Source organism: Sarcophilus harrisii, chromosome 6 (genome assembly GCF_902635505.1).
Source record: "Sarcophilus harrisii chromosome 6, mSarHar1.11, whole genome shotgun sequence".
Lineage (NCBI taxonomy): Eukaryota > Metazoa > Chordata > Mammalia > Dasyuromorphia > Dasyuridae > Sarcophilus > Sarcophilus harrisii.
The window spans coordinates 228,978,643-229,000,397 of NC_045431.1; the positions used below are offsets into that span (position 1 = coordinate 228,978,643).

General features: G+C 39.3%; 1 protein-coding gene across 2 annotated transcripts in view; it reads left to right on the forward strand.

The window, feature by feature from the left end:
* The first annotated feature begins 685 nt into the window (after positions 1-685).
* Positions 686-21,755, forward strand: part of API5 (apoptosis inhibitor 5) — a 31,774-nt gene continuing 10,704 nt past the window's right edge. For both annotated transcript variants that reach the window (XM_031941357.1, XM_031941358.1), the window contains exons 1-8: positions 686-813; positions 10,611-10,772; positions 12,559-12,652; positions 14,438-14,503; positions 15,325-15,476; positions 16,219-16,425; positions 19,197-19,301; positions 21,532-21,621. In XM_031941357.1, coding sequence (XP_031797217.1) covers positions 745-813; positions 10,611-10,772; positions 12,559-12,652; positions 14,438-14,503; positions 15,325-15,476; positions 16,219-16,425; positions 19,197-19,301; positions 21,532-21,621 — 945 coding nt within the window. In that variant the 5' untranslated portion in view covers positions 686-744. The remainder of the gene's footprint in view (positions 814-10,610; positions 10,773-12,558; positions 12,653-14,437; positions 14,504-15,324; positions 15,477-16,218; positions 16,426-19,196; positions 19,302-21,531; positions 21,622-21,755) is intronic.

Genomic DNA, 21,755 nt, shown 5'->3' on the forward strand with positions numbered 1-21,755 from the left:
CCTCCCAATCTCCCATCGCAGACCAAGCTCTACCAGGGGTCCTCAAACTTTTTAACTAGGGGCCAGTTCCCTGTCCCTCACACACTGTTGGAGGCCGGACTGTAGTAAAAACAAAACCTTTGTTCCGTGGGCCTTTAAAGACGCTTCCCAGTCCCGGGGGAGGGGGGTGACCGTCCCCGGCTGCCGCTTCCGGCCCGCGGGCCGCAGTTTGAGGACCCCCGCAAGCTCCCCAGCTCTCTGCACGGCCCTTGGAACAAGCTGTTCTCACCCGCCCGCTCCAGAGGGAGAAGTCTTTTTGTGCCTGGCATCCACAGCTCCCTCGCTCCTCTACAGGTCTGAGTCTGATCGTTGCCCCCGGCCAGGCTTAGCCTGTCTGCAGGAGGAGTTAAGGGACTCTCTCCCTCTCTCCCGGCTTGGCGCTCCATGTGGCGGCTCCACTCTCGCTCCTCCGGCCACTAGGGGGCGGAGCCAACGCACCAAAGCGGAGCCTTGGAGCTGCGGCCGCTCGCGGCGCCGTGCAGCCCACGTCATCACGTCTCACGTCGGCCCCTGAGCGCGGGGCGTGGCACGTCGGGCGAGCCTGTGCGCAGCTGCGGCGACAGCGGCGACGACGACGACGACGACGACGGCGGCGCCAGGGCTAGCGGCGGCGGGAGCGATCGGCTGCGGCGGCGAAGCGGGAGCCCCAGCGCAGCGGCGGCGGCGGCGGAAGCGGCCCCGGAGCCCGGCGGGCAGCCACCCATCATGCCGACTGTGGAAGAGCTTTACCGTAACTACGGCATTCTCGCCGACGCCACGGAGCAAGTGGGGCAGGTGAGCGGGCCCAGCCGGGCCGCGGCGGGAGCAGGCCTCGGCGGCGGCGGCGGCCTCTGGAGCGCCTCTCACCCGGGCGATCCTGCGCGAGTCCTCCCCGCCCGGCCTCCGCTTCCCTGTCTGTAAAGTCCCCCGACGCACGGGCCAAGCGTAACCCCTCGGGCCTCAGTGTCCTCGCTGGTGAAACGCTGCTGAAGCCCCCGGGAAGTCGGTTAAGCCCCGTGGGCCCCGCTTTCCCCTCGTAGCCGCCGCTCACGCTGGGGCAGCTTCGCTCCTCTCCCTGGGCTCCGTCTGTCACCCGTGGCGCAGGCCCGCGCTGGGCGCTTGGCCTCCCTGGGCCTCGATTTCCTCATCTGCCACACTTTCCCTCCGCATGGGGCTCCCCCCTCCTGGGCCTTGGTTTCCTTCCCTGAAAGAGCAGAAGCGGCTCCGCACCCGGCGCCGAGCCAGATCGCCCCCCGGTCCCAATCCTGCCCGACAGCCCCTCCTCTGGGGCGCCGGCCCCCGCCCTTGTGCTCCCCGGGACCTTGTTCCGGCTCGGGGTGATTTCTCCGCGCCCTCTGCGGGCCGGCCCGCGGGCTCTGAATGCGGCCTTGCCTGCGCGCTGCTCCCCCGGGGAGCCTGCGGCCGCCTCCTCGCCGGGGACCCAGGGGGTAAATACGGGCCGGCCGGGACTCGACGTAGTTTTGCATAGAAACGTCTCTTAGAAAACCAGTCGTCATTTAGAAACGTCAGTCATTTACCGAGTGCGCCCCTCGGAGGCCGGGTTCCCGCTTGGCTCCTAAGGGATTTCAGCCCCAATTGGGCTCCAGATGTTGAGTGTGAGCGCTGGACTGTCTGCTGTAGTTGGTGCTGGGGGCCAAGGTCTTTGCTAAACCTGATTTTTGGTTTTGGTTTGGTTTTTTGCCAGGACGTAGATTCCTAATAAATGGTATTTTTGGAAATTTGCAGTCATTTACAGGGTAGAAATGGGTGAGACAACAGTAGGTTGTGTCACTATTCCCCCTGCTTGGGAAGTAAGGGATTTCAGCACCACTACTCTGGAAGATGTTGAGATGTAAGCGCTAGACTCTCCCCCTCCCCGAGCCCTGCTGTCCGTCCTTCTGCTTTAGGAGACACTGGGGGCCAAAGTCTATACTTTGTTTCTTTGCTGAGACTTAAACATTGTTTTGCATAGTTTTTTTTTTTAATTTATTAATTTTGAAACTGCAGTTTACAAGCTGAGTAGACTCCTAAGGCAACAAACAATAAGTTGTTTCAATATTTCTTCCCATTGGGTGAGCAAGAACCTGCCTTCATCACAGATCTCTACAGCACTTCAGCTGTGACTGAAATCCAGAAGTTACATTTTAAGGGGTTCGAAAATAGGTGGTGGCCTTTACCTGAGGAAAGGGCAGGATTGTAATAATAGAGCCAGGAAATTTAAATGTAATTAATTCGACTTTCTGCTCTGTTCAAGTAATCGCAAGCATTATTTTTTGAATCTCACAGTATTGGGCCATCATTATGACTATTGAAGGCATCTGGGAGTGCTTTTGCAAATCATCTCCCAGGTGGGAATGTAGGCTGGGAAGGATCTGACTCAATTTTTGCCATCTCACTCAGGACATGCTGTAATTCAAAATGGAAGTGCTTTCCTGAAAAGGAAGAATCATTTTTGTTTTAAATATTTGAGATTTATTTTGGTAAAGCCTCAGGTGAAAATGCGCCCATTTCAGATATGAGCTTAAAATGCCATTCTCCCTTTCCAAATTAATTTTATTTGTAATCCGGTCAACAGGCATTTATTTAGCTCTTGCTCTTTGGGGTAGCCAGGTTTGAAGGCAGGGGTTCAAATGTGATTTCAGATACTTACTAGCTATGCAATCCTGGGCAAATCACTACCTAGTTTGCCTTGGTTTTCTCATCAATAAAATGAGCTGGACAAAGAAATGGCCAAGCACTCCAATATCTTTGTCAAGAAAACCTCAAGTGAGATGAAGAAAGAATAGGACACAAGTGAACAACAAATTTGCTAAACTCTGAGGATTCAAAGAAAGGCAAAAACAGAAAAGTGTAATGATTAATCTCTATTGTGTGTGTGTTTAGAGGACACTTACATATGAGACAGAATTTCTAAGGTGTCTTTGAATAACAGGAAGAAACAACTCGAGAGTTGGAGGAATAGAGTGTTGGAGTCAAGAAGATGAGTTCAAGCCCTCTCTTGAACAATTACTAGCAGTGTGACTGGCAACTTCTTTCAGCATCAGTTTCCTCATCCATAAAGTGAAGGGGTTGGGCTTGTTGGCCTCTTAGATCCTGTCTAGCTCAATTCTGTGAAACTGGAACTCGGCCCTGGATTGTATTAATGGAGGGGTACCATGAAGATTTGATGAGGAAATGCTTCACACTGTGGTTTTACTTTCTTGATATTTTGCTTCAGCTGAAAAAAAAAAAAAAGTTTATTTTACCTTGAATACAGACCACCCAGAGGAAGAAGAGTCCAAAATATGTGAGGTGCAAAGAAAAGCTAACCTAAGATTAATTTCTTGTGAATTAACTAATGAGCATTATTCTTATAGCATCGTTACCTATAAAACAATAAGTTATTTTATATAGTATATAATATAGCTCCCACCATATAATCATTCAATCCTGAATAAGGAAATGTTTTATGCTCAGTATCCTTATTCCCATTCTGGTGTTCCAAATATAAAGTCACAGTTTCAGGTTACTGAGAGATCTTGTCACAACTGAATTTTAAGAAAATATATATTAGAGCGTGATACTGAGATTTAACCATAGAGTTTCTTCTAATACTTCTCAAGAAGTGATAGGGAGAGACACATAAGAAGTGATTGTAGAGTTTCATTTCATTTTCCTGAAATTGTAGGAAGTTTTTTGACCAAGGAGGAAGGGGCAGAGCCAGCTTAATGAAGAAAAATAACTCTGCTTTTGATGCTATCCATCCTTCCTCCTCTGGAAACTGTTTGATCAATCTGCCTACAGGACTGGCAAAGTTCCCTTTATCCTTGCTCTCACTATCCATCCTCTCCTTACCCACACATTTCCTGAAAACCTTGTCTTCTAATGATCATCGCCTCTTTTTCACCTCTTCAGTCTCTTTAGACTTTTACAAACCAACTTCGGTTCTTGTCATAACTGACAAGAACCTCAGTGCCGTCAATGACTGTCTCATGATAGTGGAATGGCCTTTTTCTCTCTTCTCATCAAGAATGACCTCTCCTCCTTCTCCCACAGCTTCAAGATGTCAGACTCCGAGAACTTTCTAGCTCGTTTCCTTCCTTCTGGCCCCTGAAGGCTGGTTTTCTAGGCTGGGTCCCCCTACCCCACCCCACGCCAGACACTTAAAAGTCTGGCATCCAGCGGTCACCTTTCTTCCCCTTTCCAGAGCATACCAGGCCTCTCCTCCTGAGGGCCTTCCTGGCCGTCCAGATTCCTTGTGAAGCAATGTCAAAGGGGCACAACCAGGGCAAGATACTTAACCTTTTAGATTTTATTTTCCTTATACATAAATTGAGTCTGAAACCAAGTTCCCGCATTTGGTAAAAAAATCATTCACTCTATTTCCAATGGTTGAAATTTTGGGGTTATTTTTCATTCTTCCTTTTTTTTTTTACCTTTCTTAGCCAATTGTTAATTCTTACCTTTGCGCCCTCCACAATTTCTCTCCATTCTTTTCCTAGAACAGGCACAAGCCTGAATTAGCCTCATGAAATGAAAAGTTTTCTCTTCTACTTTCTCCCTAATCTGGCCCATTTTATGTGCTGTGAGTGTACACATCTGATGATGTCCCTGCTCCACTTCAAACTTTCTCACCTACCAAGTAGAATTCTCAGCCTGAGTTTCAAAACCTTTCTCAGATGGATATCTGCATCTTCTCTTGATGTAATCTTTGCTCCAGGCAAACTGCCTTGTTCCTTCCCCATTTTTCCATTCATATCTTTGTGTATTTGTTTTGTTCTTAAAATCAAACTTGCCCCAAATTCCAGACCAAGTTTTTAAGACATTTTCACTCTTATAATTTTTTCTGCATACTTGTTCCCAGATCTATAATGAATTTCATTGAAAAATTTATAAACTACTTTTTTCCCCCAATCTGAATCTGAAGAAGACAGTTAGGGGAGGGTGGAGAGGATCCCTGGGAGTCACTTCCCCAAAGAATTTGGACATTGTATGATTCACACACCATCGGCAGCTTTCCTACTTGTAAGTATATGACCTTCTCTGTCCAAAGGGAAGGAGCATCCTGAGAGCAAAAAAGTAAGCAGGTGGTCATCCTTCTGGGGGTTCCAAAGCTGGCAGCTGATTCAAGGCTTCTCTCAAGAGGGAAAGGAGATGTGGCTATTGAGAATGCCCCATCTGTGTTAGCTGTCTAAATTATAAAAAGTAGATTCTGCCATATGGATGGCATTCTAACTGTCCCTCCCTCCCTATTGGGTCTTCTTTTTTTATTATTTTAATGATTCTAGACATTTGTATGTGGTCGAACAAAATTTATAATTAAAAGACCAAAAAGAAAATTATTGTGGGGATTGAGTAGGTTGTGGAGGTATGAAGGTTTTTTTTTTTTTTTTTCCCAGTCATGATTTTAAAACAAAATATTTTCTATCAGGGAAGACATGGGAAAATTAGTGGAAATGAATAGAGATCCCCTAAATATTAGCAGATTTTTTTTCCCAAAGGGCTGGAGGGGAGGGTAAAAAGGAATTGAAATCGTTCAGTAAGTAAGGATGGTTTGTTGGTAATGAGGGGAGAGGATAGATAGGTGAGAAGAAGGGTAAAGGGAACCTTGTAAATAAGGATACTATCAAAAAGAAAAATGAGGTTAGGTATTATAGTATACCAAAATAAATTCCCCTTGGACCTGTACACTATTTTTTTAAGTTTAAAAAAAAATGAAATAATTAAGAGAGTGGTCAGTTCTTATTCACCAACTAAATATTTTAATGAGAAAATAATAGATATGTCTATTTCTAAGAAAAATTCTCAACAAAAAGGTAGTCTACTATAAAAATTTAACATTCATTTTATACAAGTAATTGATACAGAATTTATAAGGGCAGGATGCTAGTCATTAGTAGACACATAATGAAAGATGAAGAATAGGGGCAGCTAGGTGGTGAAGTGGATAGAGCACCAGTCCTGAAGTCAGGAGAACCTGAGTTCAAATCTGGCCTCAGACACTTAACACTTCACACTTCCTAGCTGTTTGACTCTGGGGAAGTTACTTAACCCCACATTGCCTCACAGCCAAAAAAAAAAAAAAAGAGAGAGAGAGAGAGAAAGAGAAAGGTAAAAAATAACAGAAATTGTAAATAAACACACACACAAAACAGTTCTCTTCAAAAGCAGTGAGAATTATTGAGCCAAAATAGGTAATCTTGTACTCATCAAATTCAAAAAATTACTGAAAAGTGATAGGTAGCTAAACCTTTCCATGTCTCTGAAGACTTCTCTCATTAAAAATTTTAAAGAAGATGTTAACCTACATTGGTTCAGGGGATTTCTTCATCTAGGAGTTGCCTCTCCTAATAAAATTACAAATCTAGGCTCAGCTCCAATAGATCCACACATATATGTTGATATGAATAAATACAAAGAAATACATATCCTCTGTAAGTTGTGATGAATTTGTTAGGTTCCTTTCTTTTAAGGCTTTTAAATTAGAAGATGTGTGTGTGTGTGTTTAAGGAAAAAACTTTTTCCCTTTTTCCCTTGGACTTAAAGCATCCATCTTTGGTTTTAGTATATTGTCATCTATGTATCTACATAGTGATTGGTCCATGGGGTTTCTGTTATATCTGTTGTTATTCCTATCCCTTTTTCTTCACTTGCTCTAGAGGATGGAAGAGCTTGGAAATGAAGTAATTATAATTCATTAGTTGCCTTTTTGTAAGTTTTTTGTTTTTGTTTTTTGTAAAATTGAATCAAATTCTAAGGCATTCAACTCCTGAGTAATTTATAAAAAAAATAACTTGTGTGAATTGCAAAGTAAATTTTTCTTTAAGTGTAAGGGAGCAGCAGCACCTAGATTATTTTATGTTTATTTTAGTGTGTTATCCAAGTAAATCATTGGGTGGAATCATGCTTCTTCCATCAGCAACATCCTTCCTGGTCCCTAAATTCGGTCCATACATCTTAATACTTGATGATTTGCAAGCCACTTTTAAAAATTGGTTGTATTTTGGAAATTACTGGAACTGTGTAGTTTCATTACTGGATATCTAGGAATGTCCTTTCTCTTGGGGTAGGTCAAGAGACCTAAATCAGTTTGTGGATGAGGCATTTCCTCTGTTACTCTAAGGATTTTCTTTGGGCCTTCGCTCTTTGTTCAGTTGATTTGCAAGGAGAAAGAGCATAAATATAATTAATTGCTCAAATGCTAAAACTGATTTACAGTTTCTGAAAGAGACACTTAATTTATTTGAATATCTGAAGTATATCCATTGAAGTAGAAGAAGACAAAAAGCAGTGCAGTGCCCTGGTTGTAGGCATGTTACTTCTGTCATCTTTCCTTTGCCACTCATTTCCTTGGAAGTTCTCAGAAAGCATCCCTTTGGATGTGGTTCCTGCTTTGTCAAGCATACATAATATTTACCTTGTGGAGGTATTGCGAAAAGTCACCTTAAAAGACCTTTGAGATCTGTAAATGAAAGTACAGTAACAGCATTTTGTTGGATTGGTTCATCAAGAGGCTGCATGAAAAGGTTATTTATTCCATTATCAACAATACATACACCTTTTACCTGAGAGTTGTACAGAGAAAAAGACTGATGAATATCCTGGGTTATTTAAAAAGACAAGTGCCTTGCTTGCTATAGAAACTTATTAGTGACATTTAAAAATTCTGTTTTCTGTTTATCTTCATAATTGACCCTTATATGCAGATGTAATAGAACTTTTGTTCCAGTTTCTTTATAAAGAAGTAACATACTGTTTGATGTCAAAATAACTTAATCTCTTGGCTCATTGAAATTATCTATAGATCCCATACCTTCCAGAAACAGCCTGCAGATGATCTGAGACAATTCAATCTGTTGTTATATGCTGCCTCGTTTTGTTATTATCTGGAATTTTAGTTGCTTTAAAAGACATAGTTAAAGTTTATATTTGCTTTCTCTTACTACAGTTGGGCTATTAATTTCAGATTTTCATGTTTTAAATAAAATTTTGTGCAGAGGATTTGGGTTAGATCTAAGGAAAAACTTAGGAATAATAATGATTGTTACACAGTTTGATAGTTCATCAAAGAAGATTGTGAGATTTTCTTTTCTACATGGAAAATTTAAAGTAATCTGATGTTGGCAGGAAAATTCCAGAAAGAAAAAGGAGTTTTCAAGCCAGTTGGGCTAAAAAGAAAACTCAAAGACAGGTGGGATCACTTCTTGGGGAGGAAGGATGAGATAATGGGAAAAAGACAGAACTTAAGTTGGTGTAGTTTTCTTTCCTTCTCCTTTCTCTGTCAAGAAATGTGATGGTGGAACTGGAAAGTACAAAATATAAATGGCTGGAGTTGAGGTCACCATGCCCTAATGAATTACATACTGGGGGCGCAGCTAGGTGGCACATTGGATAGAGCATCAGTCCTGAAGTCAGGAGGACCCGAGTTCAAATATGGTCTCAGCCACTTAACACTTCCTAGCTGTGTGACCCTGGGCAAGTCACTTAACCCCATTTGCCTCATCAAAATAAGAAAAAGAAAAAATAATTACATTCTATTGCTGAGCCATTGTCATTGATCTTTGAAAAACTGTAGAGAATTGTAGAAGCATCACAGGATGAGAGAACAAAGATCCCAGTTTTCAAGAAAGAGAATAGAGTCTGCAGATTTTAAGTGAATCAGCTTAACTTTCTATTTGGCCAATATTTCAGGGTATATTATCTAAGGCATAATTATTGAATATCTAGAAAAGGAAGCATGGTGACAAAGAGCCAGCAAAACTTTATCAACATTTCATAACAGGCTACCTTCCTTTCCTTTTTTGCCGTAATTACCTGAATATAGGTCTTGGCAGTACTATAGAGAGAATTTGTCTGGAATTTGGTAAAAACATTTGACAAGATCTCACATGTCATTCTTTAAGGAAAGATGGAGCAGTATGGACTAGTTGAAAGTACAGTTTTGTAAGTTTGAAACCAGTTAAAAGTGTAGTCATTAGTTGTTCCAGATCAACTTGGAGGATCTCCAGTGGTGTTTCCCACAAATTTGTCCTTAATCTTATGCTGTTTAAGATTGATAAATATAAAAATGATATGATTATCAAATTTTCAGATATTTGCTTCTTAGAATCTTGTGTTGTGATGAACCAAAGCTATGTTGTTCTCATTTTGTTTTTGTTTTTTTACAGATTAAAGAACCTGAATCCTAGAGACTTTGTTACGTGACCTCGAACCTTGCTTGTCAGATTTCAAATACAGCCCTTTTCCCATTTTGTTGTGCTGTTTTAAATGACACCTTAGCTGACAGAAAGCAAGCGATGACACCCCTTATATTTGATTACCAAGTCAGGATCCAGAAATGTCTTTCAGGCTCTTGAACATTTGGATGAGGCAGTTTAATACAGGAAGTTATCTCAGGTTTTGTCATAATAAACCACAAATAATTTTTTAAAATTTGAGAAAACTTTTTTTTAAGAATTAGAGCTATTCAAAAATAGAACGAGCAACATGTGGAATTAGTAGGTTCCCTACATTAGGATTTTGACCACTGTGGAAAAACTTAAGCAGAGGCTTCATGCTTAGTATTTTTATTCAAACACTGGTTAGACTGTGCAGTCTCTTCCTTAGCTAAGATTCTGGGGTTTCAAAGAACATCTTTCTAGGAGGAAAATTAAAGGGAAATGAAATTTGAGCTCTTTTTTGTGGGACATTATATTATAGTTAGTTAATTCATTGACTATACCATGTAAGCATTTGATTCTTGGTTGTTTTTGTTGTTATTGCATTTTTTTCCCCCATATTCTGAAAAGCATTTTTCAACAGTTTACTATATCAAACACTGAGGATACAAGCAAAACAGGTCCTGATCTCAAGGAGCACACAGATTAACTAGGGGAGGTAATACACAAAAGGGAAATCAGCTGCAGGGCATGTGGAAAAAGGGTACAATGGCAAGAAGGATGCCAAGGGCCTTAGATTATATATGAAGGACAGATGACAGTGGCAGGGAACATGGTAAAAAGTGGTACTCTTAGCTTTTCTTCGGAAGAAATAGGATTGTTGACACCAATCTTGTCCAAACTTTGTTAGTTAAGTAGTCAGTTTAGCTGTTTCAGAAAAATAAGAGAGGGTGTCTCCAACCAATAGTCTTATATCTGCTTAGATGATTCATATGAATCATAAGACCCCAGGACTAGAGAAAAAGAAAGCTTGTTCCCAGTAGTAGTAAGTCTTCTGAAGATCCCTGAAGTTGTTTGATTTCAGAATGATCTCATTCATAATCCATTTTGATTTTTATGCATTTGCAGGTGTGAATTAAACAGGTGTGAATTTAACAGGTGTGAATTTCATGACACAGCTTGAGATAATTGGGGTGATGTCACTTAAAATAGTTGGGAATGTTTGTACTCCTAGTTAATAATTTTATTTTTTTCAACTTCAGTTGAGAACACTTAAAAGTGGGTATAATTCATGGTTTCCTGTGGATTGTGCTCATTTAATGGGAAAATTCAGAGAATAGTCATATTTTTTCACACTGTAAAATTCCTATATTGTAAAAGGTCAATTTTGATACCATTCTATACGTGTCAACTCCTAATCAGAAACTGCACTTTTCTCTAATTTTTTTTTCCTAGCACAAAGATGCCTATCAGGTGATCTTAGATGGCGTAAAAGGAGGCACCAAGGAAAAAAGATTAGCAGCACAGTTTATTCCGAAATTCTTCAAGCATTTCCCAGAATTGGCTGATTCTGCTATTAATGCACAGCTCGATCTCTGTGAAGATGAAGATGTGTCAGTAAGTATTTTATTAGAAACTTTTTAGAAGACCATAACATTACATTTTTAAAATATTCTCCAAACAGATTTTCTGTAGTTTGCCATTTTAATGGACATAGTGAGTTTGAGAACTATACTGGGAAATTAGACATGTATCTTGATATTTTAACAACTCTTTTTCTATAGTGCTTTTTAAGTTTCAAAGTACTTTACTTAAAGAACCCTCTGAGGTAGGTGATTCAATATCATTGTTTTCCCTTCTTTATAGATGAGGAAATTAGGATTCAGAGATGTTAAGGAATTACCTGCAAGCAGATGACTAGTGAGGAGCAAATCTGACTCATGATCCAAAGTCTTCTGACTATTTAGTCAGTGCTTGACCTATGGTAGCAGGCTGCTGCTCTGGAAAGATAAATGCACAACATGTAGCTGGATGTAGGATGTTGGGAGTTTTGTATGTCTGCTCATTGCTGTAAAACTGGTGTGTTGTCTTAAAATTAGGTAGCAACATGTTTTGCCATAAGAATTGTCACATGTTGTATGTCTATTTGAGTTGGTTCTTCAACTTGAATGGATTCTTAAAATCCATGGTTTCATCAGTCTGGTTTTTCCTTCTGCCCATGAAGATCACAGTCCTTTTGTAAGAAGAATTAAAGTTAATATGGCAGATAAATTCAGCTCCCTGTGGCTATCCTGGCTAGTCTACCCTAATTTAGCTAATCTGATCTGGAGGTGACAGGAACATAGTCCACTAAACTTGTACTTAAAGATTTACCCCCTTGTTGGGCCTGACAGCTCTATTGAAAATTTTCTGAAAATTCTTCTCATATGAGGACTTTAGGTAAGTGGTTATTAGGCTTGTGTCAGAATTTAAATCTAGTAAATCCTCCCAAGGCTTTGTAGGAGGAAAAAATTGTCTGCATCTGCCTTCTCTGGTTCTCATTAGAATTTGTATTTGACCTTTGACTTTGGAAATCTTTGCCATTGGATTTAGGCAGGTCCTTCTCAGATTAAAAAGGCTTTGGATGCAGGTCCATCAAAAAATGGTCTTAGTTTCTGTGAAGGGCCAGCTCAGTTTATCTTGTTGAGGTTTCTTACAAGAAGTACAAATGGGTACTTTTTTAGCCATATCACCTCATAAAGGCTGCTTTAGGTAGTGTCTCAGTTTTTCACAGTGATCAAAAGTGGCCATACTGATTACCATAGATCTTTGAAATACCTACTCATCTTACAAATAGTCAAGGTAAAGGAGAAGTGATTTTTATGAACTTGTCATTCTGAGAACAAATTACATGCCTTACCTTGCACAGATTCATACGGAAATAATCAGTTTCTCAGACTCCAGATGAAACTAGTGAATCATCAATAGTATGTACAGCTTAGATTTAAACCTAATGGAGTTTGCTTTTGTCTTGTTGAATCATTTGGAATTAATTGTTCATATAATCTTCCAGTCCTTAGGGTCACTAAGTAGTAGTTAATTCAGAGACGTCAGCAGCTGTTGTCATGTCAGATCCCACGATATCTATCCCTTTCCCCTTTGTCTTGTTGAGTTACTTTTCTTGAAAGCTTTTCAGTAGCCATTTACCAGCAGAAGCTAGGAATAAGAATACCTTTGAGGCTTAAAACATTGAAGTCTATTTTCTCTCTGGTTCATTTGTTTGCCTGTTGTGTTGTACTACATACAGGTTAAATAAGAAATCCTGTAAAATCTTAAGAATATTTAGAATGAATTATTTATTTTTTTATAAGATTAAATTTTGAACTGATGAATTTGTGTTATTTTTTTCCTCCATTAACAAAAGATCAGGAGACAAGCAATTAAAGAACTGCCCCAATTTGCTACTGGAGAAAATCTTCCTCGAGTGGCGGATATTCTGACTCAGCTTTTGCAGACAGGTAGGATGTCTGCTTGTTTTCTTTTTGCCTTTATATGTCTGCCTTTGGAAAGGCAATATCTTTGTGGCTGATAGGGCTGGAAGATTGCAGTGTAAAACATTTATAGTTTGGAAACAAGCAAATGATACAAATCAAGGTTTGTTCTTTAAACTCTAAGAAAGCGATAGAAAAAATATTTATCAGATCAAACTTAAAAGTGATTCATGTGCATGTTTTTTCCTCTTGGAGAACCATTCATTAAACATTCATTACCAGCACCCCACTACTGAAAGCTCTACCAATGTTAGACACAGAGTCCTCTGTTCATTCTAGATGTGGGCTTGGTGGCTCAACCTAGCTGGTTGCATTTGTTCCTTTAAAAATCTCAGCCAACTGATAGTTGTGTTCTTTGGGGATGCCCAGTTATGACATTGCTTACTATCAGTGCATTTTTACCATCCACAAGACAGGTTCTTCTCTCAGAGCTCATTTTGAGCTAGACTTTATTGTCAGCTCTGGAGATTAGGGGTAGTTGACACCCAGTTATTTGGGGAACAGATACTTTCTGTTTCTCGTGGGGACACTTTGATTTGAACTATACAAAGTCCAAATTAAGAATATTTAGTACTCTTTCTTTGTTCCCCTAGCCTTTAACAAGCATTTATTAAGTACTGGCTTCATGTCAGGAACTTTCCTGGGCACCTGAGACACAGACAAGAAATGAAATAGTCCCCACCCTCAAGGAACTTGCACTCAACTGAGGAAGACAACATGCACATAAGTGAATATGTACAAAGTATAGAATGACCTGGAGGTGGGGACACAAATGGTTGGAGGATCAGGAACGGCTTTTGTGTATAATGTAATAATTTGAGCCGAGCTTCGAAGAGTTGGAGCATAAGAGGGAATAGATTCCAGAGTTGGGAACAGCCTGTTCAAAGTCAGGCACAAGATGGAGGATTGGAGATGAGGAACAAGACAAGTCTAAGTAATTTGGAAGTTTTTATAGCTAGTCCAAACCTTACTCTTACTGCATCAGCTGTTAGGTTTGGACAGCAAGCAATGTATATAATGAGACTAGACAGATAAATTGCCACCAGGCCAGCGGGTGGGAGCATAGGGAGGACTTTTAACAGCTAAAAAGAATTTCATATTTGATTGGGAAGGGGGGGCTGTTAGCTATTTCAGTTTATTGAGTAAGGGAATAACATAAGTAAGATCTGCCTTTAAGGATTATCACTTTGACAGCTGTATGGGGACTAGTGTGAGGAGGCAAGACATTTGAGAGGAAGGAAAGATCAAAGGCAATAATCTGAGAAAAAGAATGAGGTCTTGAGTAAGCAGGGTAGTCCTGTGATTAGAGGAAAAGTGACTGAGAGGAATAGGTTTTAGAAGTAGAGTGGGAAAAGATTTGGTACCTAATTGAATTGAGGGGGTGGAGGAGGGGAAAAGAGCCACTGACTCTCAGAATGCAACCTTGGGTGACTTTGGTGCCTTTAAACTTAATAGGGAAGTTTGGAGGAGGGAAGGAGTGGGTCTGGGAGATACATTTTTGGGATACAAGTTTGAGATACATTTGGGACGTCCATTTGTGATGATGGACTGTAGTTCAGGAGAAAGGCAGAGTCTGGGTGTGTAAAGAACCTCAAGAGACATCTGCATAGAAACAATAAATTCAGACTTGCATAGATTGTGTTTACTGAAAAATCCAGAAACAAAATAGACTTTCTCTTTATAGTTCTTTCTTTTGCTTGGTTTTCATCTTTTTTTTTTTTTTTTTTTTTTTTGGTACCATTTTTTCTCTAGATGATTCTGCAGAATTTAACCTGGTGAACAATGCTCTACTGAGTATATTTAAGATGGATGCTAAAGGTAATAAATAAAAATTCTGTTGAAAATTGCCTTCTTTTTTTAATAGGGGGAGGCATATGTTTGTATGATCCTTAAAGGTCCCTATGTGAACTAAGAGCATAATCTAGAATTTAGTATTGTTCTTCAGAACAAGATTTTATCTCCTAGTTTATAGAAATTCTATCTTTCTTTTTTTATTTATTCTTGGGGAGGCAGGGGGGGGGGGAGGGGGGTTGGTTTGGTTTGGTTTGATTTTTGCTAAGTAACTTTCCCAGGGTCACACAGCTAGTGAAGTGTTAAGTGGCTGAGACCAGATTTGAACTCCTGGTCCTCCTGACTTCAGGACTGATGCTCTATCCACTGTACCACTTAGCTGCCCCGTTATTTATTTTTAAAACTATTTACTTGTATTGTTGAGTTTTATATCCTGATAAAATCATTAGAAATGATGATAGAGATAGTAAGAATTGAAATTTTTCCTTATAATTTTATTAACAGTTTGTCATGAAACTTTATCCCCTTTTAAGAAACACATATAAGATATAAACCATTTTTTTCTAAAAAGTTTTAGGGAAAAAATTGGTTTACATGTAGTATAGGGAATACCTGAAAATCATCAAGACCATACTCCCATTTTAACATCCACAATCCAGGTTCTTCTTTCCCATCCCAGAGCTCATTTTGAGCTAGGCTTTATTGGCAGCTCTGGGGATTAGGAATAGTTGGCACCCAGTTATTTGGGGAGCAGATGCTTTGAAATCCATCGTGTTTAGCTCTGATTTATCGCAGACACTATAGCATTATTGGTGTTGCTTTGTTTCTCCTTTTGTGTGTGTTTTCAGGGACTTTGGGAGGCTTGTTCAGCCAGATTCTTCAAGGGGAAGACATTGTCCGAGAACGAGCAATCAAATTCCTTTCCACAAAACTGAAGACTTTGCCAGATGAAGTATTAACAAAGGAAGTAGAAGAACTCATATTAACAGAGTCTAAGAAGGTGAATGCCAATCCTTTATGCCTGTAACCTATGAACTTGTAAGGACTCAAATTCTTTGAAAGGGTTGGGGATGAAATTTTCAGCCTTCACTAAGGGTGTCAAGGTCTTTTCTTATTTAGTGACTTAGAGTCTCATTTTGGTGTTGATTTTTTTTTTTTAATAGGATGATACTCTAATGAAACACTTAAGAATGTTATTCTTAAGACACATTGCGAACATTTATTTTCTCTTCAAAGGATCCCTTTCATTTTTTACAGCAGTCGATTCTTGATACACTCTTTTCACATTGAAAAACAGCATCAAGTGATGCTGGCACAGAGACTGTGTCTGAAAGCATGTGCCTATATGCATTTGAAGAACATTGTGTGATTATTTAGGTTTTTGGAGGCCACCTCCCAGAATGACTTGACTTTAGCTTTGCTGAACTCCATGGATTTCCCTAGAATGTGTGAATTTGTGTCTTGTTTGGTACCTATTAGATTATACCTTTTGTTTTCCATTTCATTGAAGTAGTGTCCCATAAAGGAGAATAATGTTCTCTCCAAGAGAAGCCGTCAGATCAGGTGGAGCAGGGCCTGCTGTGGCTTGATGAGCTTGCTCTGGGAAGCTGGCCGTTGCCTGAGATGTACCCACTGGGATCACATGCTCCTACCGAAACGGCTTTTGTGGGTTTTCAGTGGCAGGTGATATTGGTAACTAATTTAGCGACTGTGTGTTAATGTTCTGAATTTGTTTTTTAAAGGTCCTTGAAGATGTGACAGGTGAGGAATTTGTTCTCTTCATGAAGATCCTCTCTGGGTTAAAAAGCCTACAGACAGTCAGTGGAAGACAGCAGCTCGTGGAGTTAGTGGCTGAACAAGCCGATTTGGAGCAGACTTTCAACCCTGCTGATCCAGACTGTGTGGACAGACTTTTACAATGCACAAGGCAGGCGGTCCCACTCTTCTCTGTAAGTCTTTTTTGTAGTTTTTTTCTTAAATAAGTTGTCATACCCAGAGATGGACAGAATTGTATGTAGAAGAATTAAACTTCTTCCATTTGGGGTGCAGGAGGAGGACCCAAAGTCAGGCATTCTAGGGAAGTACACTTTTATCTCGGTTATCCAGGGAGATTTCCTAAGCTACACAATCCCCAATGGCTCTGGACTTTGTGAAAAGAAGGAAGTCCTCGGTCATTTGGAGCTTCATGCCCGGGCTGGATCTTCACTTGTCAGGAAGGTTGAAGGGGAAGTTTAAGATGTTAAAGGCTGGACCTAAGGCACTCCAAAAACCCACCTCCCTCCTAAAGGCCATGCTTCTCTCCTTTGTGGAAACCAGGACTGGAAGAGTCCAGTCCAGTAACTCTTCAGCACCCACCATGGGCCTGGCACTGGGGACATAAAGAAGTGATGTTCTTATATAGATAAGAGCTAATCAACGGGAGGGAGGGTGCTGGCACTGAGAGATTGGAAGAGGCTCAGGATAGTGCACTTAATGGTTGGATCTGAAAGTAGAGCATGAGGAATTAAGAAAAGGTAAAGCAGTTTTAAAAACCTGGAGCTTAATTGTACTTTGAAGGAAACTGGAGATAGTAAAAAATCGAGTGAGCAAAGTACATGCCAGGTGCAAAGGACAGCTTTCAGAAGGACACAGATGGAGATAAGCTCTGGCTGAACTTGAGATGACAGAAAGACATCAGTCTGCTTATCTGCTCTGCAGATGACACAGACCTAATCAGGAACCAAAAAATATGGGCAGGCCAGAGTATTGGGCCATACTTTAGTAAGAGTTAAGTTGAGTGGAATGAAATAAAAAGTCTTATTCTTGGGTTCAAAAATCAGCTTTGCAGGTACAATATTGTAGAGGCAGAGCAATTAGTTGAATTGCATTGGAAAGGGAAAAAGTATTATTGTAGATAGAGAAAATCTGTGGATTGTAGTAAACTCAGTAAATACAGTCTTCTATTGTATTCAGAGATGAAGCTCTACTAAGAATAAAGAGGCTCTACTCTGCCCTAGTCAGACCCCATCTAGATTCAGGGTTCAGTTTGGGGTGCCCCATTTCAGAAAGGATGTTGCTAAGCTTACCAGTGTCTCAAGGAAGGCAGTGAAAAGGCCGATTTCTTTTGAGGTGGTACTCTGAAGATCAAGTGAAAGAAGTGTTTATATGTTTAATCTGGAGAAGTATCAAGGGGGGTGTAGGTGACATTCTTTTCAAGCATTTGAAGGTCTGCCCTGAGGGAGGGAGACTTGACTTTATTATTCCTGGCACCAAAAAACAGAATTGAGAATAGTGCACAAGTTGGGAAGAAGCAGCTTTAGATTTGATTTCATGCAAGGAAAACTTGTTACAATTTAGGTTATCCCAGGGCAGCTAGGTGGTGCAGTGGATAGAGCACCAGCTCTGAAGTCAGGAGGACCTTTGTTCAAATCTGGCCTCAGACATTTAACACTTTCTATCTGTGACCCAAGTCACTTAACCCCAGTAGCCTCAGCAAAACAAAACGGTTTTGGCTCTCCCATAGTGGAATGGGCTGCCTTGGCTAATAATGGATTCTCTTTCTTTGGTAGTCAAACCTAGAGATCCCATATTACAGAAGAAATTCTTTGTGCTGCTGTAGATTAGACTAGATGGTCTCTGCTGTCCCTTTCATGTCTTAAGATTCTGTGATTTTGTGATCTCTCTTGGAGAATTCCTCCTCCTTACCTGTGCATCTATCTTTTTAGATTTGATTCTTTGTCTGTGAAATGGAGAGGGGGACTCCTTAAATGACACACATGATCCATTCCAGTTTAAAATTTTATGATCCTGTGGCCTTTGGCCTATTATGGAGTGTGAACCATATTAAATATAAACCACTTTGAATCTTCCTCTAAGACTTCCCTTTCTCTTCTACTTTGTTTTGTAATTCCTATTTCCTAGAGCCAGGACACATATGAAATATTTAATTTTCAAGCCCCTGAAAACAAGATGTAGCATAGGATGATCTCCCCTAAGAACACCAAAAAGTCTGGGCAGATAGAGCTCATATGAACAAAATACAGCTCTGCTCAAAGTGAAGTGTGAAGTAAAATGGCCAATGACCAAATGTTGGATTAACAAGTAGCAATTTAATGTAGGGCTTAACTTAAACAAGATATATCTTCGAAAGCTCAAGCTCCACCTCTTCATCTCAGACCAAGCCCAGGTCTGTTATTTTTTATCCTCATATATCTCCGTAAAACTGTCCCCGAAAACTCATCTGAAAGAATGGGAAACATGTCATGTCTAAATGCGTCTTTCTTCCTCTGCTTCTGACATAGCTCTCATATATACAGGAGATTGTCTCAGAAAGGATGTGTTTGTGGAGATGAACATGAGTGAAGGGTTGAGGCCACTAGGTGGCAGAGCAGTTAGAGTTCTGGGTCGGGAGTCAGGAGTTCAGATTCAGCCTCAGAAATTTCTTGCCACATGACCTTATTTGGACAAGTGACTTGATCTTCAGTTTCCTCAGCTGTAATATATAGATGATATTAGGATCTGCATTCCAGGGTTGTTGTGAGGATGAGACACATTTATAAAGCACTTGACCCTAACGCACAGTAGGTAGGCGATATATAATTCCTGCTGCTTATTATCATTATTGTGATGTCATCAAACATATATTCTGTTGTATTTCTACTTTTTTCCTAGTGGAATTTGACCATGGTTTAAATCAAAATTGTGCTGGTACTAAACTAAAATTATTTTTAATTTTTTATAGAAAAATGTTCATTCCACAAGGTTTGTGACTTATTTCTGTGAACATGTTCTACCAAATCTCAGCTCCTTGACTACTCCAGTAGAAGGCCTTGATATACAGTTAGAGGTAAATTAAATTTCTCTGCTTACTAATGAAATAAATTATCATTTTATTAGTGGTTCTAAATTTTAAATTATCATTTATAATTACATTTATATAAGACTATAGTTCTTGATGCTTACCAGAATGATTTAAACATCCTAATTAATCAGAAGATTCCTAGGTCATAAAGCACCATAATTTAGTATAGAGAGAACCTTCACACAACATTATCAGGCAGTTAGCATCTACTAGTGAAAAGGCACTGCCTATGATGTAATTGTATAATAATGTACAATGCATAATAAATCACTCCAGGTTTTGTTATGGTAACCACCATAACAGTCTTATCATAATAAGTTATTAAGACTCAATAGGTAGAGAGCTGACCTCAGAACCAAAGAGTCTGGGTTCTAGTCCTACCATTGACACAATACTGGCTGTGGGAGCTGAATGTGTTTACACCTTTCAATGTGCTAAGCAGACTTTTCTTTGTTTTTTAATTTTTAATACACATCGTTTTATAAATCAATTTGAGAGAGTAAAATCAGAACAAAAGAGAAAACCATGAGGAAGAGAGAAAGGGGAGAAAAAGGAGTGAACATAGCATGTATTGATTTACATTCAGTTTCCATAGTTCTTTTTCTGGATGCAGATGGTATTGGTATTGCTTTGGATCACTGATCCACTGAAAAGAATCAAGTCTATAATTGATCGTCACATATTCTTGCTGTTATTGTGTATAATGTATTCCTGATTATGCTCGTTACGCTCAGTATCAGTTTGTTGTAGATTTGTCCAGGCCTCTGTAGAATCAGCTTGTCAAATTATTTTTCAATGTTTTTATTGGGCACTATCTTTGTTCACAGCTTTTGTATTACTATATTTTAGCTAAAAGACAGGAAAATATTTTTCTTTTAGAAATGTGCTACAAGTAATTTTTCAATTACAAGTACTGTTGTACTCTCATAATAGTGCTACAGGTACTGTTTCAGCACAGGGTGGGAAAATCCAGAAAACCTTTTCATCAATCAGGCAACAGGCATTTCTTAACAACTGTGTGTCAGGGTCCAAAAAGTTGTCTGTTAACTGATAAATTTGGTGGCTACTACAACAAATATCTGTCCCATTACATACTTCTGTAAATTCTTTCATTTACACTTAACTATAACAACATTAGCTAAAGCTAAAGACTTAAATGTACCTCACTTTCATGGACTACCTTTTCAAAATAGTTTTGATTTTCCTTAAATCCTCTCCCTCCTTCTTAAAGAGCTCTCCTTTATCACAATGAATTTCATTTTTTTTTTCTTAAGAAGGAATGAGGGGGTTAAAAAAACAAACAAACCTACTATCATCTGGCTATTGTGCCATCTGTATGCTTTTCCTAACTCAATATGTTCAGCGACAACAGCTTTTAAAATGACAATGTTAATCTATCTAAAAATATTTATGACCAGTCTAAGACCAGAAATGAAACTTTAAAGACAGAAATTTTTAAAAACCTAAAGAATTGGAAGAAGATTCAATAATCATGAATGAATCATGTTACTATAATAAAAATGATGGTATTTAGTCAACAAGCTTTATTGGCTATTATGTTCCAGACAAAATATTTCTGAATTGGTTTACATATTTAATATAATAGCAATTTAAATAATATGTGTTTGGGGCTTTTTTGTTTTGTAAAAAAACAAGTCAAATTATAATGAAATTTATATCATTTAACAATGTATGATACAGTTTTATGCCCTCTGATTTTAAGCATATTACAAAGCAATAATCATCTGAGAGAGTTGCCTCATCTGGGCATTTCCTCTACTGATTAAATCATAAGTCCATTCTCCATCTTGTTTTATATCACCTTTTCTGAATATATGTTTCCCCTCCCCAGAGAGCTATCGCTTGTAACAAAGACTTAAAAAGGGTTGGGAGGAGAGGGAGGACTTAGTGACATGAACAAATTGGATGTGTATCGGGTGAGGGGAAGTCTTCATAGAAAATGAAGAAAATTCAGTTTGGAGAATTTTAGAGAAACATCTTTGATTGCAGGTAGAATTGCAAACTAATAGTCTTTTTTATAAAGCAATATGACAAAATGTACCAGAAGTAATGCCTTACCATTTGTTTAAATTCTGAGTTGCAAAGCAAGTTTAATTAGCTATGTTAATAATATTGTTTATGATATTTTAAAAATTAGTGAATATGGATTAAAACCAAGTATTTAAATTATCTAACAGTGAAATGTTTGTTTTAGGTTTTGAAACTACTTGCAGAAATGAGTTCGTTTTGTGGTGACATGGAGAAATTAGAAACAAATTTAAAGAAACTATTTGATAAATTGTTGGTAAGAATTCTTTTCCCCCCTGCTAATATGCAACTAAAATTGATGTTTTAGTATCAGTTTTCAAACTGAATATTCTTTTAGCTAACTGAATGGAGTTTAAACAAAGGATTTGCCAATGGCTAACCCTTTATTCC